The sequence below is a fragment of the Chiloscyllium plagiosum genome, chromosome 2 (assembly GCF_004010195.1).
Source record: "Chiloscyllium plagiosum isolate BGI_BamShark_2017 chromosome 2, ASM401019v2, whole genome shotgun sequence".
Classification (NCBI taxonomy): Eukaryota; Metazoa; Chordata; class Chondrichthyes; order Orectolobiformes; family Hemiscylliidae; genus Chiloscyllium; species Chiloscyllium plagiosum.
In genome coordinates this window covers 80,757,367-80,777,840 of record NC_057711.1, presented here as the reverse complement: position 1 = coordinate 80,777,840, position 20,474 = coordinate 80,757,367, and the positions used below count along the sequence as shown (strand labels likewise).

The following is a 20,474-nucleotide window of genomic DNA, read 5'->3' as shown; positions in this document are numbered from 1 at the left end:
CTGATGGAGATGTCTGGGACATTGGTTCAAAGACTTAATTCTGAGAGTATGAATATTTAGGCACAGGCCCCAACAGGTTAGTGAGAACTTTTCAGGGTTGATTGGGTTGGTTGTGCTTTTGTCATGTCCAGTGCCAGGTTGATGCCACTGGTCCATCCTAATTCATTCTTAGGTATTTTCCTAATGGCTAACTACAACTAAGTGACTTACTAGGCTATATTCATATTACTCTCGATCTGGAGTTATGTTTATGCTAAACTGTGCAAGGTCAGCAGACTTTCATCTCTGAAGGATACTTGCCAACCAAGTGGGTTTGACAACAATCTGATTATTTCAAAGTAACCACTACTAACCACACTAGCTTTTAACCCAGATTTATTCAATCAACTGAATGCAAATTCCCCAGCTGCCATGATTGGATTTGATTTCATGCAGTTCCCGCTTGTTCAAGTCTAAATTTAAGAATCATTTCTACATAAATGAGCTAAGTAGTTCCAATATGAATAATGGATGATTTGTCTTGGTCATAATTCATAATGAAATTGTAAATTTCTTACTAGAACACACAGAAATTTTAACATTGCTATGAAGAGGTGGCATACCAAAGTTGCACTATAATCGAAATCACAACCACATGCAGTACAAAGAGTAAAAGAGTCTTGAAGGAGTACTCTTGTACCTGTTTCACTGTTGGAGTTAACTCTAGTTTAATGTCCGAACAGTTTTAGAAAATACTAGGGTGCCACTTTTATAAATCTGTCTACAGATGATTTAAAAGTTGATAGCATGAACATTGCATTAGCTAAGTAAATCAGCTTAACATTGTGGTGAGAGGAGCACGTATGTTTACGTGTTTACATTGAATCCTTGTTTAGGAAGAAACATTAGAATTCCAGACAGGCGTTGTAACCTGTAATACACTATAAATGAAAGGATTTGAGATGAGTGAGAAAGATGAGAGGAGGAAAAGGGACTGCAGATTCCTTTGAAAATTGTATAATCAGTTAACGTTTAAGGTTTAATGTATTGTTTTGACTGTTATTGAAAATATCTATAAAGCAAAATCTCTGAATCCCCCATGACTAACTGACAAGTTTAATGTTCTAGTTCTAAGACTTTTTGGTTCGAGGTTTTGATTGTAATAAACAGAAAACTTGCCAGTTGGTAAACTGAGTAACAAAGTACCAGACACACAAGTTCTTAAAAAAACATCAAATATGTTGGTGATAATGCAGCGCAGTATTAAGCATCTTTAACAATTTGCTGTGGGCTTTTTTTGTAACAGTAATCATGAAATAAATTACAGAGCAATTTAAAAATAATGAAATATTTTCAATTGAGGCTAGACTGTTCAAGATGACAGGCTCAACGCAAATGAAATATTGCTTGCAAAGATTAATTCTTCAATCAATAAAAAGCAGGGAATGAATTTCCTCAGGGTTTATCTGACTCCTCCTTATGTACTTAAGAGAGAATCATTTCGGAGAGAATCAATAATTTGAGCTGTCTCGGTTCATTAGAACAGGAAGAAGAAAGACAATTGACCCCAAAGTATTAACTTTTTATTTCTCTCCCTATACATGCTGTCTGGTCATTTCCAGTTTTTAATTCAGACGTCCAGTAGGAACAATGTTTGGCTTTAATAATATTCTCAACTTGTATTCTCAGTACATTATGCAAAGACAATAAGTAACAACCTTTATCCATTTTGTCCGCCCCTTATTGGTTTCCTTCAATAAGACTTTTAAAAATTTCTGATTTTTTGTGATGAGCTAGATTTAAACGTATCTTTATGATTTCTCTTTGTGGGTATGATTAGTACGCCAATTTGAAAATAAAGCTAGAGGTGACAGTGTTTGTAATCTAATCTTCTTTTTTTCTCTTGAGGTGATAATTGTTTTCACAGTTCTTAAATCATGCAATTATTTCACAAGAAATAACTTGCTGTGTAACATCAAATTGAAGTTATATATCATGTGCTCTTAAATAAACTTTCGTCTTGCTATTTGGAATTGTATTAGACTAGTGCTTCAGTTTTTTGGTAGTGTCATAAATTCTTTTGAGATGAATTTACATTTCTTGCAAAACTTCTCTCTCCTCTTCAAACATGGTGGCAAATGCTGCAACACCATTCCATAGTTTCTCATAACAAACTGGTGCCTTCTCAAATGGCTGCTCTTCAGGACCCTATGTAACATAAATTGGCATAACAGACACTACAGCTGAGCTTAATCAAAGTTCACCTGAATTTTCATGTGTCCTTATTTTCGAACAGGATGTAGTGGCTAATCATTAATAGTAGCAAACCTTACCGCTTCCATCCCTGAAAATAAAGATGCTGAGACTGACATGATGATAAGGCAGGTAACAAAAACGTAAGAGTCATTTTCGTTATTGTTTCCCAGATTGGATTGGGTGAGGGGAGACAAGTGTATTTCAATTCTTGCTACTGTTGACGGAAGCATTGTTTTTTTACATTTGATGAAAAGAACCTTGCTTATGGATGCAGAACGCAACTAAGAATGGGCTTTGTTGTTTTCTTTTGTTCTTTGCGGTGTTAGGGACCAGGCCAGACCCCTTCAAAACATTTCAAGGAAGTAGCCCAGACCCTAACGTTGCTAGTTGTTTTAAGCAGGTGTTCCAAGGGTGATGCAGCTGGCCCAACCACTTAGCTTTAAACAAAAGTGAATTTATTTGCAAGATTACCAAATGAATCACAAACAAAAGGGAACAGAATATAGAATAACTTCACCTATGCGAAAACACAACTTAATGATGCTGTTCCAAATACTTGCAACAATCCCCATAAACACCCCTTGACAAAAAAGGAAAAATCAAAACAAGGTTTTACAGGGGAAGAGAGAGAGAGAAATGGCAGAGAGATTCAGCATGGAACACCTTCTTCCATATAACTGTTCCTTTGACTATCAGCCTCAAAAAAAAAGCTAGTGGCCCTCAACAGTTAGACTGCTAAAACCAAAACCCAAACCAAACCAGAGTAAAGCTGAGTTGGGAGAATTGGCCACTCCCTTTTCATTGAACAAGTGTTGTTTTTAAAACTTAAAAGCTTCCTCAAATAGATCAACCCCAGACATTTCAGAGCCTGTGTCTTTCCGACCTCCTGAAAAAAAAACAAGGGCAACCTAACCTTGTTAAAGGAGCAGCATCATCACAGGGGAATGTAGGTGTCTGCAATTGGGAGATCATTTATTGCACCTCCTACTTTGAGGTGTTAAGACTTTGTGATGTGCTCAGGCATGAAACATAACCATTTTGGGAAGATGCCAGGAAGCTATTATAATGAAGGCATGCCTGAGCAAAAGTTGCCATTCAGGAAACAGTTGGAAGGGAAACAGATGCATTCGACCTTTTGAATGCAACCAAGTTAGACCATAAGAAATAGGAACGGGAGTAGGCTATTTGTCCCTTTGAACCTGCTTTGCCATTCAGTAGAATCATTGCTGATCTGAGACTCCTCATATCCACTGTGCTGCGCTTTCTCCATAAACCTTGATTTCCCCCAATGATCAAGAATCTAACTATCTCTGCCTTAAATATATGCAAGGAATCTGCCCCCAATGTTCTCTGTGACAAGGAGTTTCAAAAACACTGAACCATCTGAGAGAAGATATTACTTGGTCTTAAATTAGTGCCCCTTAACTCTGCCCTCTGATCCTAGACTCTCCCATGAGTGGAAACATCCTTTCAGTATTTACCCTGTCTAGCCCCTTAAGAATAAGTTATGTTAAATATATTAAAAAACATAGAAATTAACAGGTAAAATGTTATTAATTGGATTAAGTAGTTTAATAATTATGAAAAAATGATACTTTTGGAGTCATGCCAAATGCATAAAATTATTTTCCCTTCTCTGATTAACTTTGTTATATTGATCCCCTCATCTTCTTCCATACCTTTTCGCTTATATCAACTCTTGTCCTTTAACCCTAACTGTCTGCCTCCTTACAGGTATTCCTACCATCCTGCATTTATTTTAGGCATCAGATTACCTGAAATTCTGATAGTTACATCCAATTCACCCCATTGCTATTAAATACTTGAGTTGCCTTGTCCAAACCTAATTGTGAATTGTCTGTTATGCATCTACCTTATCATTTGAGGCTGTGTTTTCAACTAGTTCATCCCAATCTCTGGAAATTGAGACTGAAACCCGCACCCCTCTCTTCTCCTTTCAGAACCCTTACAGCTAATGTCCTTGACCAGCATTCAAGGCTGTCATTTCCTCAGCATTGGTTTTCATCAAGGAGTACATGGGGGATTTATTTTTTTGCTAAAAATACCATCTAAATGCTTTCTATTCATGTTAAAGAATGCCCTTGAACTCAAATAGCATCTGTCATGAACTCGGAACACTCCAGATTATTTTGCCGCAAATTGAGTAATTTTGAAAGTGTATTATGGTTGTAAATAGAAAAGTTGCAATATTACTTTCATTATTCCTTTCAAAAAAAAACTTTTATATACCTCTGCAGTTTGGATTGTTGGAGAGCAGTGTTGATGTTCTGAATCCACACATTTGCATCACTAGACCTAGGTCTTTTTTGTTTACCTCTAAAGCCAAAGATCAAATGAGTAGCAAGAGACAACTCATCAAGTAGGAAATCACATTGTGGAACAGTTTTATTTAGAATTTATGGATCAGTGCCAACCAATTTGGGTTATCCACTGCATTTTAATTATAGGTTGGGTTTGACCCTCATCCTCATATGCGTGTACCTGGAATGCCTCCAAATTTGACTGGGATCCCTGGTGGAAAACCGTAAGTGACCAAAGTAAATTCTTCTGCTTCATATATATCTGTATAGTTTATATTAGAACTTCGTCTGGCCCTGTGTTTTTTTTTCTGAGCATTAACAGAGGAAGTTAGTTCTGATTCCATCTTCATGACCTTAAAATCATGAATGTTAACTGTTTCAAACATTTATAATGATTTTTATTCAAATGAGTAAGTTGATGCAGTACTTGCATTGTCTACAGATGAAGGATGTACAGTATGCTGGCAATTCATTTTAGTGTTATTTTCCCATGTTGCTGTGATATGAAAATTGCTTAATTAACATTATTGAATTAGTAAAGGATTATAGAACTAAAGAGTTGTTAAATGAACAGGTTTAATTACACATTAAATTTTAATCCGATTTCAAAATCTGTCATTTCTGCGATTTGCAATGACCTTGCGTTTTCAGGTACACTAACTTTTGAATTAATCAAACCTTTGCATGTGCACCACTGTAATGAAAAGCAAAGCAACAGTATTTAGAGAGTTCTGTTTAATGTACTAGTTTGTGAAATGTTAACTTAAGACCTGTAAGCTGGATGTGGTCACTTGCAATTGCAAGCAAAATTAAAGCATGGTTGGTATTCAGCAGACGTTAGCCCAAATCCTTCAGTTTTGTTTATTTTCAACTTTTGCTAAATAGAGCCTATTCATTTCATGTCACCGCGGATGGACAAATGCAGCCTGTGCCTTTTCCACCTGATGCCCTGATTGGACCAGGAATCCCAAGACATGCTCGGCAAATCAACACACTGAGCCATGGTGAAGTTGTGTGCGCAGTGACCATCAGCAATCCCACAAGGCATGTGTACACTGGTGGGAAGGGTTGTGTCAAGGTCTGGGATATCAGCCAGTCTGGCAGCAAAAGCCCAGTTTCACAGCTGGACTGCTTGGTAAGTGAATGACTGCAATCCAGTTCCTTTTTTTAAAGGATTTAATCAGGGAAATCTGAAACAATTGTAACAATTCTAGGTAGCTGTTTGTTCACAGATAAAGAAATAACTGAGGTTTTTTTTCCCCTGATATGCATATTTAATGGAAATTTTGAAATATTCTTATTTCCATCAGAGCTAACTGAACCAGATTCACCTGGGAAATTGAAAAGTTCAGTTGGACACTAATATTAGTGTACATCTGTAATTCCTTTAGAAACTGGGTCTCATAATAAAGAATTGTTAGTTTTACAAGTTCACTGATGAGAAGGTGGACCTGGTGAGAAAATTTCAAATTGTATTTCCATATAATTTGACAGTTTCCACTTGATCTCAAATTCAAAACAGTATTAGCAATAGGTTCATAATCCCACTGCTGCCATTTGTGCGCGGTGCCTGTTATACTGCAGCTTGTTAAAGTTCTGTGTTAAACACTGCTGTGTTGGGGCGGCATGGTGGCTCAGTGGTTAGCACTGCTGCTTCACAGCACTAGGGACCTGGGTTCGATTCTTGCCTCGAATGTGAAGTTTGCACATTCTCCCCGTGTCTGCATGGGTTTCCTCCCACAATCTAAAGATTTGCAGGTTAGGTGAATTGGCCATGCTAAGTTGCCCATCGTGTTAGGTGCATTAGCCAGTGGTAAGTATAGGGTAGGGGGAATGGGTCTAAGTGGGTTACTCTTTGGAGGGTCAGTGTGGACTTGTTGGGCCAAAGGGCCTGTTTCCATCCTGTAGGGACTCTAATCTAATCTAATAGTAGGCTCATGATGGGATCTGGCTTTAACTCCATTATTTGCAGAGGGTGAAAACTCTCAAAACGTTGATCTGAGTAATGTCTCCACATTGCAAGACAAATAACGAAGTGGCTTTTTGATTCTACTTTCTTGTTTTAAGTTTCAAATCATTTGCTGAAAAACTGGGCTGTCTCAAAAGCCGAGCTGAAAATACCGGACTTGAGGAAACCTAAAGAAACGCCTGAAAGACTTAGTGATAAACTGATGACTACAAATGGATTTGTGTGGAAATATACAAATAGCAAAGTATTTTACATTCAGGTTGTTTTATTAGTTAGCAAAGGATATTCAATCATTTTGCAGTCCTGCTGATGATGTGCTGTCATCTTACGTGCAAGCAGATTGAAATGTTATTGTGTAATGGTGGATTTCTACACATTTCAGCATCCTCTGGCATTTTAAACTAACAGTGGGTAAAGAATTGTTTAGAAGCTTTGATATTAAAAATGTTTTTGTTTTTACATGCTCAAAAGCAATTTATAAACAAATCTGATCCTTTGTATTTAGTTTTAGAAGTTTTGAGGAAAAAGTTAACCAAATTGCTAGCTGATAAATCTCAGTATCTGCTTTGTTTGAAGGAGTTTCTCAGAACTGTAGCACTGATGGTAATGGTACAAAGATGACATGAACACAGACTGCTTGCATGTTTAGTCAACCAGATTTCAGCAGCGGTCATTGAAACCATTTGTACAGAGAAAGAATTTATTATAATTGTGTGTGGCTGACCACAAGGTATGTAAAGAAAATCCAAAGAGTCCACCACACTTGGCTTAAGAAGTCAAATAATTTTTACAGTTTTAAAAATGTTTCCTATTTGTGAGTGGATGGCTGAACTGGTTTGAAGGCATTTTTATGGATCTTTTGGAATTTGAGGTAAATTTATGGGTGAATGAATGGATAAAAGAAGATGTTGTTTAAAGAAATAAGAAAACCTTCCTTAACCCAAGCTGATGATGAGGTATTTGTCTCTTTACCATATGGGGAACAATGTAAATCCATACGCAGCAGAAAGCTCCCAATTTCCCTTAAACATAAATGTTATACAGCATATATGCAAAACACACTGGTGCCTGGAGCATGCCAATTTTGAACGTTCATCTCTATCTAAACATTCAGTTTTACAGCTGACTTTGAGTTGTTTTCCAGGTTGCTGAATTTTTTACGACATTTTGCTAAATGAAAATCTGAAATATATTTATTAAGAGTTAACACAAAAGCTCTATTTCTTAATCCACAGAACAGAGACAACTACATTCGATCATGCAAGTTATTACCTGATGGTTGTACCCTGATTGTTGGTGGGGAAGCCAGCACGTTATCTATCTGGGACCTGGCAGCTCCAACTCCTCGTATAAAGGCAGAGTTGACATCCTCTGCTCCTGCCTGCTATGCTCTGGCGATCAGTCCTGACTCCAAAGTCTGTTTCTCCTGCTGTAGCGATGGTAATATTGCTGTCTGGGATCTGCACAATCAGACATTAGTCAGGTATGTGTTTAATTGCAGAAATTGTTGTTCTGCAGTTGGCTACAATGGAAGGTTGGTGAAAATATGATAGATATCTGCTTAGAAATTAATATTTTGCAAAAGGAAAGTCCTTTCATTTCTTAATTGTAATCAAGTCAATTTTTAAAAGTTAAATTTAATCAGATTGCTGCACGCTATGTTTTGGCTATTTTATATTGTTAGTTAAATGAATATCAGGCATGTTGCACCTCTTCCTTCAAGGATGTGCCTTTTTATAGACCTTGAAATGCTATTAGATATCTCGTCAAAAGTACAGTATAATCAAGTTGCACCCTTATCTTTTTAACTGTCAAAATTAAAGGTTTTGACTGGGATAAGTAATAATGAAAAGGAGTAGGTAAAGGGCATATGTTTTGTTTGAGCACTGCTCCCCAGTGACCACTTTTGTAATCTATAAGTGGCATTAGATGCTAATCATCTCAATTCAATGAGGAGGAGTTAGTCCTTGTATGTAATTATGTGGATACTTTAAGTATTCTAAGCATAGTCGGAGTTTAATAATAAATGATTTTGGCACTAACTTTGATTAAAGGGGAAACAATGTATTTTCTTCACAGCTGCAGATTTGCTGATGTTATTTTACAAAGAAGAGAAATTTTGCTTTGGGCTTGTTGCACCTGGGTAATATTTGCAATTCGTAGATCATGAACTAATGTTATGTCCTGCTGTGGTTTGTTTAACCAAATGCAATACCAGACAGTGAAGAAACATGTTGATCTGAGGTCCAAAACTAACAACGCAATTGTGTTTGCCTAAGGCTTGCAGAGGAAGTCTTTATTCTATTTTGTTTGTTTAATCAGGCAGTTCCAGGGTCACACAGATGGAGCCAGCTGTATTGACATTTCAAATGATGGTACCAAACTTTGGACGGGAGGTTTAGACAACACTGTAAGATCCTGGGATCTCCGGGAAGGAAGGCAACTACAACAGCATGACTTCACATCTCAGGTATTTGGAGATCTAACACTAATACTAATTTCTTTGTATGCCTGGAGCTGCACTACAATTACAATTTTTTTAAAAATCAACTGTGAGAAAACTGGAGTTTCTCCTTCATAACTGTCAGCAGCTAAGAATCATTAGCATTTGACAGCAGATAATTACACACTCAAATTAACTTTACTGACTTTTTAAAGAATGAACAAAATAATGTGATGGGTTGATTTTTACCTATAATTGGCCATATATCACTTTTGGGAAGTTTCATTGTATGTTTTTGTCTAAACACTCTAGAGGGAGTTACCCTGCACAATTTTTCATTGCGTACATCATTAAAGTATGCACCACGACTCCATGGCATCACTCTCATACTTCCTTGCACTCAGCAGCAACATGTCCTAACTCCTGGTAAACCTTATGGTCTCATGCTGCAAGTGCCATATTCAAACCACAGCTGTACCCCATTTCAAATGCTGCTACCTGGCCTGTATTAGCCACCCATGTCAGTGTGCTGTGGATTGTCTGGAGGAATGCACGGCAATGCTGCAAGAAGCTTGACGATCTTCACAGGTCTGCAGCACTCAATTCTATCTGCTACTTCGCACTTGCTGCAACTATACCATTGCATCCATGTCCCACCAAAGTGCTTGGCCTAGCAATCTCACTTAGACCTTCAAATCAAGATTTGTTGCGAATGCATTATCCTCCACTGCCTGATAAAATTGCAAGCTGCATATAAATGAGGAAGATTAACGGATATTGAGATGTTAATAAACAAATAGGCTCCTTGATGCTCATTAGCAAGATTCTCGTGTCACTGTTAAAACATTGGATGGAAAATTAGACTTTTTTTCTCAACATAGAGAATTTCATTCTACCGATCTCACTATGTTTTCTAACTGACTCACTGTTGCCCACATCGTTCAGTGGCTGGGAAGATTCTGCCCATAGTTTTTAATCATTACAAAAAACAGTTTCAAGAGTATAAATCTTCAGATTGATCTGTTAAGGAAAGCACACTGCTGAGGTTCTTGATCATTTTTGTAATCATTTAGTTAATGGTTTCCTCCTGAAGCACAGAACTTGGTAGAACTGATGCACCAACAGATTGACAAACACATGGGATTGTTCCATGTGCTTTGAACCATTCTCATTTCAACTCCAAATCGATCATGGAAGTTCTTCTTGCAAGCAGTAACATCTGTCATTTTATTCTCAGTTCTGTTGAAATTCTCACAGGTACAGTGTTGATTGTAGCCTGTATATACCTGTTTAAGAGTCAGTGGTAATGACATCTGCTTCTCTACATGCAATTTGCAAGGGCAAGTAGCACGATGTACATCATCAATGGCAAACATCTCAACCCCAATACTTCCAGATTGAATGCTTTGCACATGTTTGATGACGTGATTCCGTATGATGTTTATCTGCACGTTTCAATCATGCATGATTGAATCTTTTGTCCCTAAATGTTCTCCTGTCCAGAAGGAGTGGAGCCTGCACTCTTGCTTATTAAACTGATACTGGCTCCACATCACAGGCATCTTCTAGTTACAACTTGCTTTTTGCAAATGGCAAGTGATGCTAGGGAACACAGCTCACAATGGCTGCATCCAACCACACTTCAACACTGTCATACCATGAGGTTACAGACTTGTGGTTGAATGCAATTTTGTTGTTGCTGATGACCCACAGTGCTTTGTGAAAGCCCAGTCTTGATTTGCTAGATTTGTTTGAAACCTATTTGCTTTAGCACAGTGGGAGTCTTGGAAACTATCCTTCATGTGAAGTTGGGACTTCATATCCATGTATTTGGAGATGCCTGTGTTGGACTGGGATGTACAAAGTTAAAGATCACACACACCAGGTTATAGTCCAACAGGTTTAATTGGAAGCACACTAGCTTTCGGAGTGCCGCTCCTTCTTCAGTTGGTGAAGGAGCAGCACTCTGAAAGCTAGTGTGCTTCCAATTAAACCTGTTGGACTATAAACTGGTGTGTGATTTTTAACCATATCCATGTAGACTCTGTAGTAGGTAAAAACAATGACTGCAGATGCTGGAAACCAGATTAGAATGGTGCTGGAAAAACACAGCAGTTTAGGCAGCATCCGAGAAGCAGTAAAATCAATGTTTCGGGCAAAAGCCCTTCATCAGGAATACAGGCAGAGAGCCTGAAGGGTGGAGAGGTAAATGAGAGAAGGGTGGGGGTGGGGAGAAAGTAGCATAGAGTACAATAGGTGAATGGGGGAGGGGATGAAGGTGATAGGTCAGGGGGGAGAGGAGGTGGGGTGGATAGGTGGAAAAGAAGATAGGCAGGTAGAACAAGTCATGGGGACAGTGCTGAGCCGGAAGTTTGGAACTGGGGTGAGGTGGGGGAAGGGGAAATGAGGAAACTGTTGAAGTCCACATTGATGCCCTAGGGTTGAAGTCTGGTGGTGTGGCCAAGCGGTCTAAGGTGCTGGATTAAGGCTCCAGTCTCTAGGGAGGTGTGGGTTTGAATCCCACTGCTGCCAAATGTGCGAGTCGCCGTGTGCAACTCTGTAGTAGCCCTATCTGCCAAAATTGTGATGCACAGATGCATCTGCAACAAGTAGATTAGTGAGGACAAAATCAAATACATTTTTCCCTCTTGTTTAGATTAGATTCCCTACAGTGTGGAAACAGGCCCTTCGGCTCAACAAGTCCACACCAACCCTCTGAAGAGCAACCCACCCAGAACCATTCCCTACATTTACCCCTTCACCTAACACTATGGGCAGTTTAGCATGGCCAATTCACCTAACCTGCACATTTTTGGACTGTGGGAGGAAACTCACGCATACATGGGGAGAACGTGCAAACTCCACACAGACAGTTACCTGAGGCAGGAATTGAACCCGGGTCCCTGGCACTTTGTTCTCTCTTCTCTATTCCAGTCTAGCACCTATATCCTTCAGGACCTGACAGCTTGCTCAATAGTGGTCCTCTTGGTGATAGGCATTGAAGTTCCTGGCCCAGGGTGCATTTGCATGCCTCATTATTTCCTCCGATTGGTGTTCAACAGGGAGCTGTAGCAATTCATGTACGAGTGGGAGGGTTGGGGATTTCCTTATACTGAAGGCATGAGCCAGTCTGGAGGGCTGCCAGGACAACTCCCTCTCAACGTGGACCACTCTGCCGCTAACTCTACTGTGCCTGTCCTACCAGCTGGGCAGGATACAATCCGGGAAGGTAAAGATAGTGTTTGGGACATTGTCTCCTGCTTGACCGCTCCATGGGAAACTTTCCAAATTTTGGCAGGAGCATCCAGATTTCAGTAAGGACAACTTTGCAGACTAACTGGGCTAACTTTACCAGTATAAATTCTGCTGCTTATGTCAATGATCGGTAACTTTATGGCTTTTATTTTTAAAGACATTGTCGCAGTTACATATAAATGAGTGTTATGCCAGGCTGTTTGAGGGCATTTTAAGAGCTAGCCACATTGCTGTGGGTCTGAACTGAATGTAGACCATGCCAGATAAAGACAATAGATTTTCTTCCCAACAGACATTAGTGAATCAGATGGTTTGCAACAAAACAATGGTCTCTTGGTCACCATCAGACAAGCTTCAGATTTCAGATTTCCCAATTGAATTTAAACCCAATGTACCCAAAACCCTGCCCTGCAGATTGCTAGTCCAGTGACATTACCACTACATCACCACTTCCCCAGATTTTACAGCAATCCAAACGGAATACATTTTTGGAACAATCCATCAGTAGATTAGTCTGAACTATAAAAAATATGTTTATTCTAGGTAGTTGCTATAGCTGGTGGAGATTCAAAGTAACATTTGAAAATGACATACTATAATCTCAGGTCTACTGTGCAACATCGCAAAAGTGAGAAAGTGTGTAAGGAAGATGCAATTAGAATGACAGCTTGTTCTAAACCAGTTCAAGAGGAGCTAATTTATTTGCAGCAGGTGGTTTGCTTTTTTTCAGTTTCTGTTAAGGTTCTCAGTACCAAATCCCAATCTCTGGTGCAAGAAAGCACCAAGCAGTGGGGCTGCGCAACTCCTAACGAGAGCTGGAAATTAATTTGTAAAGTTCTCCCTAGACTGATGATTAATGCATATTTTGGTACTGGTTTAGTGTTGATGCAAATCTGGAAGCGCATCTCCTGTCCCTGTAACCCACCTCACCACCCCACCTCAAACAGGTTTCTTTGGTCACAAGTAATGGGTATGTGGAATAAATAGAGAAAATGATAGAGAAAGTTGCAGGTCTGGCCACATCTGTGATGAGAGAAACAGAGTTAATGTTTCGAGTCTAATATGACTACTGTTGACAGGGGGTAGTGGAACAAGTGGAACAGATGGTGAGGGTGATGAGCAAAAAAAAAAGAATGCTAATGTGGTTAAAGGGGAGATAGATTGGTAAAGTACATGTTATCACATGTTAGGTATGAAGAAGATAAAATGGATCCTCTGCTGATAACAAAGCCAACAAGGCACAAACAAGACATGGTTGGCATGGGGAGAAAGGGCTTGGAATCAAAATAGACTTTTGTAATATCTAGAATTTTAAAGCATAATTTCTTACTAAATCTTATTTCTTTTCTTTTGAAAAAAGATTTTCTCTCTTGGTTACTGTCCTACTGGCGAATGGCTGGCTGTGGGGATGGAGAGCAGTAATGTCGAAGTGCTGCATGTAACAAAACCAGACAAATATCAACTGCACCTCCATGAAAGTTGTGTTCTGTCCCTTAAATTTGCTTATTGTGGTAAGGATTGTCAGCTTTGATTCCATTATCCTAAAGTTACTGACTCTATGATGTGATACAGTTCTTGGGACATCTCTAATCCTGTGATAACTTGCCCAAATACCCTTACATTTAGCAGATTATTCATCCAGATGTTTGTCTGCCCTACCTTTCATCTGTAATTGCTGCTGGATTTTGATTAGGAATAAGAAACCTGTCTTTTTTTGGGGGGGTTTCACATCATTCCTCTTTGATTCCAGCAGATATAAACATGTTGTAAGCCACAGTTGTTGGTTGAAGAAAGCAAAATTTAAAACTTGGTGAATGAAATTTGCTGTTTATACCTTAATTTTAGTGAATCATTACTGGATTAGTTCAATCAATATAAACAATAGCATGGTTGTGGTTGTGGTTCAAGGATATCTGTACTACAGCTGTCATGCTGCAGCTGACAGATCCCTCTCTTTTATTTTCCAAAATTTTAGTGGAAGTAATCTTAGTTTCCCAAGTTTAGGATGTTTTGAAGCCTATGGTGCAGTTTCTGAAAGAGATTTGCCAAAGAAAATCACAACACACTCTTAAGCATGTCATAACTGGGTGTATGAACCTGTTGACCTGGTTAAAGGAATCCATAATGCGAGTATGCAAGGACCTAAGTTATTTGAGTTTATTGACCAAAAGATGAAGTAAAGAATAAGATAAAGGAAGGAGGCCCTTGGTTTTAGGCTGTTGATTAGCACTAAATTTTGACCAGACAGTGGACAGTGAACTTAACTGATTTTTTGGTATGTTGACACAGGTAAATGGTTTGTAAGCACTGGAAAAGATAATCTTCTAAATGCATGGAGGACGCCTTATGGAGCCAGCATATTCCAGGTAATTTTAAGGCAAAATATCCAGCCAAAACTTCATTTCTATAATTTACTGAGAAACATGTTAAGCAAACTCATTCAGATCAAGAATACTGTGGCAACTGTTAAATATACTAAGTATAGTTCACTGTTAACTATAAATGTTATAACTTTGAAAAGTTTGTACTGGGACAGGTTTAATAGACTATGAAACTGTTGGATTTTCATGAAGTCTCAGTTAGTTCACCGATCCCCAAAGAGCAGGGTGGGGATAAGTGCCATCCATATCTAACTTAGCCTTTTTATGATAGGAAGGATATTGTCAAGCCAGAGAGGGTTCAGAAGAGATTTACCAAGATGTTGCCAGGTGTAGAAGGTTTGAATTATAAAGAAGGGCTGGATAGGCTGAGACCTTTTTCACTGGAGCGTAGTAGGGTGAGAGGAAATCTGATAGAAGTTAATAAAATAATGAGAGGTATAGATAAGAGTTAATAATAGTTATCTTTTCCCTAGGATAGGGGATTTCAAGATGAGGGGGCACATTTTTGAGAGAAATTTAAAAAAGACTTGAGGCAAATGTTTTACACAGACAGTGGTTCGCGTATGGAATGAACTTCCTGAGAAAGTGGTGGTTATGGGTACAATTACATTGTTTAAAAGACATTTAGCTAGATACATGATATGGGCCAGGAGCAGGCAGGTGTGAATAGCTTAGTTTGGGATTATGTTCGGCATGGACTGGCTGGACCTAAGGGTCTGTTTCCGTGCTGTATGACTCTGTGACCAACATAGTGACCCTAGAAGTACCCTCTGAAGTAACCTAGGAGCTACATTAAATTAACTTTAGCATTTCACTAAGAAGTTTCAACACCTTCTGAATCATAGAATCCTTACAGTGTGGAAGCAGACCATTCGGTCTATCGAGTCCACACCAACCCTCCAAAGATGATCGCACCCAGACCCAACCCCCGAGGTATCCCTGTTATCCTGCTTTTCCCATGGCTAATCCACCTAGCCAGCACATCCCTGGATGTTATGGGTGATTTAAAATAGCCAGTCCACCTAACCTGCACATCTTTGGACTGTGGGAGGAAACCAGAGCACCTGGAGGAAATCCCCACAGGCACAGGGAGAATATGCAAACTCCACACAAGTTACCCAAGGCTGGAATTGAACCCAGATGCCTGGTGCTGTGAGGCAGTAGTACTAATCACGGAGCTACCCCACTCTGAAAAGTAATTCTGGACAGGTCACGAATGATCTACCGATCCCAAGAATGCTTTAGTAATATCAAGAAATCATGAAGCTTGAAAGGACTTTTAAGAAGTCAATACACCAGAGGAAGTTTGCCTTAAAGTTTACATGATTTAAGTGATTTTCAACACGTCTTTATCCTCACTGACATTTCTGCATGCATGAGGATGTCAAGGTTTTGGAGAAGCTGCCAAGGAAATTTACCAGCATGATAGCAGGGTGGTTTTAGATGTGTGAAGATACTGGAGAAGCTGGAATAGGGAAACTTAAAAGAAGAATTTGAAAGCACGTAGGAGTAGATGATGTAAACTTTGTTATGAAATTTTCCTCAAAGCTTTGAACCCCATTATGATTTTTAAATGTAGAGATAGGTCTGTGAATTAATTCTGGTTAGTTCAGATTTACTGATTTTCTTTTCCCCTCCTTTTACAGTCTAAAGAGTCATCATCAGTGTTGAGCTGTGATATCTCAGTGGATGATAAATATATAGTCACTGGCTCAGGAGATAAGAAAGCATCGGTCTATGAAGTTATTTACTAACATCTGCAACTGAGAAAATATGTCTAGAACAGTTTTTCTTCATAAACAAATACACCCTCCTGGGCTTCAGAATTAAAAGATGCTTTTCTGAGTGCCTATACTTAAGGACTGATCGTCAGTGCACCAATGATTGACTGGATCAAAGAAAACTCCATCGACCTAGGCGAAATTAGCTGTTTTTGGTAGTCCCAAAAAAAGTCCAGGACCCTGCTTTGTAGAACCCTGGATTATTAGAAGAGCATTTGAATCCTCTCTGACCTCACGTTGTATTTTTGTTATTGCCTGAATTGCTGCGTTTGTGGAGTTGCCTAACCAGATGTTCATTTGTTCTTTGAAAGACTTTCTGTCCTTTGTAGTGCAATGGTATTCCAGGTCAAATTGGACCCTGGGTTATTGCATCTTGTGAACTGTATTTTGTATCTTGATGGAGCTCAGACATTTGTACAAATTGTAAATATTCAGTTTAATACAGTAAAGACAGTATTGAAAAAAATGGTTTTGTAACTTTTTTTAAAAATTTGCTGCAAGCTAAAGAGGGTTCAAACAAGGATCCAAGCTAGTAAGAACATCATCATCATTCAGTTATGTATCAGCATTTCGAGCAAGTGGAATAAAATTAGTTCAGAGCAATTTGCAAGCAAAAGTGATTTTATAAACAAAATTATACATTAAATGTGCAAAATTTAAAATGTACTGTAATCACTGTGTCACTCAATTTTGGAATTCACTTCCTTTAACTTTAATGCATTTTTTTTGTCTAACTATTACACACCAGTAGAACTTTGCACATCATTTGTTTAAAGTACATACTGGATTTTGACCAAATTTTAGAATTGACTTCCTATCTTCCTGTCATCCTATCTTCTGTCTGTGAGTTCCCTTTGAAAGTAGACGTGCTGAGAGCCATCTGCGCTTGATGGCATACCCATGAACTTCATTTCCTTCAACACTGATTAGTTACCGTTTTGTAACTTTTTTGTAATGCTTTCTTGGATTTTTACCAAAATCAGTGAGTGGCTTCTTAACATCCTCCCCTGAGCTCCTTTTGAAAATGGGTTTGCTAGGAACCATCTGTACTCAACACAGTGCCCATGTATCCTAGAAGCCTTCAAAACTGATTTGGCTGTTATTGCAACTTAGCATACTTTGTTAGGATTTTAAGCAAATTCAACTCATTTATTTTCATAAGATTCTCAATTGTTTTGAAACATTGGCAGACTGAAAACTGTGCAGTAAGTTTGAGGTTCTTATCAGAGACAGAAGAGACAACATTTTGAAAATAAAAATCATTGACAAATTATGGCTGACTAATTTTATGCAAAGTACAGTGTTGTTCTCCAATGTTGTTTTTCAGCTTTTGAATATTCTGTATAAATATCCTGATCAGTGATGTTTTTTATTTTGTTCATGGGAAGTAGTCATCACTTGCCAGCATTTATTACCCACTCCTAACTGTCCTTGAGAATTTGATAAAGAGCTGCATTGTTGAACTGCTACCATACTCATATTTACATCCAAACATATGAACAACTCCTTGAACCTTCTTAGACATTCAATAACGTTATTCAAGTCTTCTGCCTAGACCTGACAGGCATTGATCCCTTGTTTATCAATAATTCATCTATGTTTAGTTCAAAGTATTGAGGGAGTTGTATAGCTTTACCCACATTGCTGCCAGGGAGGGAGTCCCAGGTTTTTTGACACAGCACTGTGAAGGAATAGTAAAATAGTTCTGGGGGAGTTTTTGCAATGGCCTTCCCTATGGCAGACAGGCTACATTCATGGCCACTTTTAATCACAGAAAGGACTAAGACTGTCAAACGAGCGGAATTATGGAGCTTCCTTCTTGGATTCGGTTACCCAAAAACATGCATCATCCTTATCCACCTCCTGCGAGTACGACATACAAACCATGATCATCAGCAGCAAATACGCCACCGACCCAGCACATGTGCAAACTGGGATCAAGCAAGCTTTGTGTCATTCCACCAATGCTCTTCTCCATCTTCCTTGCCACAACTGTCCACCCCATCTCCACGAAGCTTCACAGTGGTGTCAACCTTCTGTGCAAAATGAGAGAAATGTCTAGAAACAAGACCACCCCAGCCTCTGTCATCAAGCTGCAATATGTAGATGGTGCCTGCGTAAATTCATACTCAGAGCTCCAATATATTCTCAGAGGAATATAAAAGAGTAGGGCTTAAGCTAAACAAGTGGAAGACCACGTTCTTCTGCCATCTTGGTCCTGTCATGCAACACTGACTGTCAAGATCCACAATGAGCCACTGGACAATGTGCATTAATTCTCATAGTTTAGGAGCCCCCTCTCAATGAGGGCAGAGGTTGATGGTAAAATTCATCATTGCCTCAAGTCTGCAAAATTTGGCTAATCTGAGATAGATAATGGTTGATGACCAAGACCGTGAGCCAGACACAAAGTTAATGGTCTAAAGGGAAGCAGTGTTACCAATCTTCAAATCCCTGGAGAAATATCACAAGCTATGCCCCCGCAAAATCCTACAAATTAACTGGCAAGATAGGAACTTCAATGTTAATGTTCTCTGAGGCCAATATCTCCAGTATTATGGCACTGGTCACAGTTAATCAATTGTGTTGGCAGTGCACAACATTTGCACGCAGCCACAAGACTTCCAAAACCAACTTTACTCTGAGCTTCATCTCAGCAAGCAGTTAACACGACGGCAGAGGAAACACTTTAGGAATATCCTTAATGTCTCCCTGCAAAAAACTGCAATATTCTCACTGACAAGGTATGTGTAGTACAAGACTGTCAGGATTGGAGATGAAGTATCTACAGTAGTACAATCCACCTTGAGTATTTCCAACAGGCCCAAGTGAAAACAGAGGAAGGAGCAAGTGGAAACCCAAACATCCCACTGTCCCACCACATCAAAAACTATCTGAATCTGGGAGTACAGCTCCAGCTTTGGATTGTTTTGTTGCCTCCATCGTCTTCAATCCTGAAGGAATGCCAATGAGGAAGAGTTCCAAGCTGGGATGGTGTGTAGCTTCAACAAAAACTTGCAAGTCATGGAGTTCCCACGCTCCCTTTTGTGATTGAAATATTCTCATGTTGTCTAAATCCATTGCAGTAATATTTGAGATTACCAAAAAGAGAGAATATTGTAAATACATAGATGCAATAGTTTTTTTTAAAGCTACTCAACAGTTTACTGCTTTATCAGCCTTGTTGAAACTATGTTTCATGTCTAAATGAATAGTTAAAGATTGTAGTTCCTGTTTAGTTTAACTTGAAGAACATAAGGAAGAGGAGCTGGAGTAGGCCATTAGGATAGACTATTCTGGCCAGTCCAACATGGAGAAATACCAAAGCCAATCTCCTATCTGACCCCCCCCCCCCGCCTCTCCTACTTTACTGGCCCTCATTTATTCACTTTGAGCCCAAAAAATTTCAAAAACTCCTTTGAATATACTTCTTGATCGAGCATCCGCCAGTCTTTCGGATCAGGAATTCCTGCAGAATTAGCATGACCAGTGAGAACGGTCCCGTTGGCAGCCTATTTCTTCTGTAGCCTTAATTGGATGGTTTTGGGAAACGCATGTTCCATACCCTGGTGAGCATCAGGGCATTTTGTAACTGTGGGCAGCACCAAGGTATAGTGTGTTTGTTAGCCAATATTACTGAGTTGCTTTTATTATAAACCAAATTTGTTTATGTTCCTAAACATGAGGCACTGAATATTTGTTCTGTTGTTTGTTAATGACACTAAGACAATCCAATCTCAATCACGTGTCCAAACAAAAATTTTATCTATACAGAGAAAAGTTAATATTCATTGTCCAAATGCAAAAAATGTATGTGGGAGTAATGAGAAAAGAATCTCTAATGATCAATGGGCTGAAGCAGTGTGAACTGCTTGATAGAAAAGCAGGATAGAATTAACCAATATAAGTGATCACCCTATTGAGGTAAAAGGTGGCTTGATTTGTTCCTGAATGCACTTGCGGATTTTCATTTCTAATTTTGTTTGCCTTTTATTTTAATTTCTAAAGCTTCTTCATCAGTTTAGCTATGATCACACTCTTACTTTTCTAATATCTTTCATTGCCTCACTGAGATCGGCTTGTCACACA

General features: G+C 38.9%; 1 protein-coding gene across 6 annotated transcripts in view; it reads left to right on the top strand.

Annotated features, from left to right (window-relative positions):
* The window catches only part of LOC122561196 (transducin-like enhancer protein 1), a 116,763-nt gene extending 99,740 nt beyond the window's left edge, over positions 1-17,023 (top strand). For 2 of the 6 annotated variants that reach the window (XM_043712788.1, XM_043712813.1), the window contains exons 15-21: positions 4,704-4,780; positions 5,442-5,691; positions 7,761-8,008; positions 8,848-8,995; positions 13,584-13,734; positions 14,513-14,589; positions 16,251-17,021. In XM_043712788.1, coding sequence (XP_043568723.1) covers positions 4,704-4,780; positions 5,442-5,691; positions 7,761-8,008; positions 8,848-8,995; positions 13,584-13,734; positions 14,513-14,589; positions 16,251-16,358 — 1,059 coding nt within the window. In that variant the 3' untranslated portion in view covers positions 16,359-17,021. Of the gene's footprint in view, positions 1-4,703; positions 4,781-5,441; positions 5,692-7,760; positions 8,009-8,847; positions 8,996-13,583; positions 13,735-14,512; positions 14,590-16,250 lie in introns of all 6 variants that reach the window. The other 4 variants (XM_043712804.1, XM_043712797.1, XM_043712780.1 and 1 more) reach the window with 3 other exon arrangements.
* Positions 17,024-20,474: the final 3,451 nt, after the last annotated feature.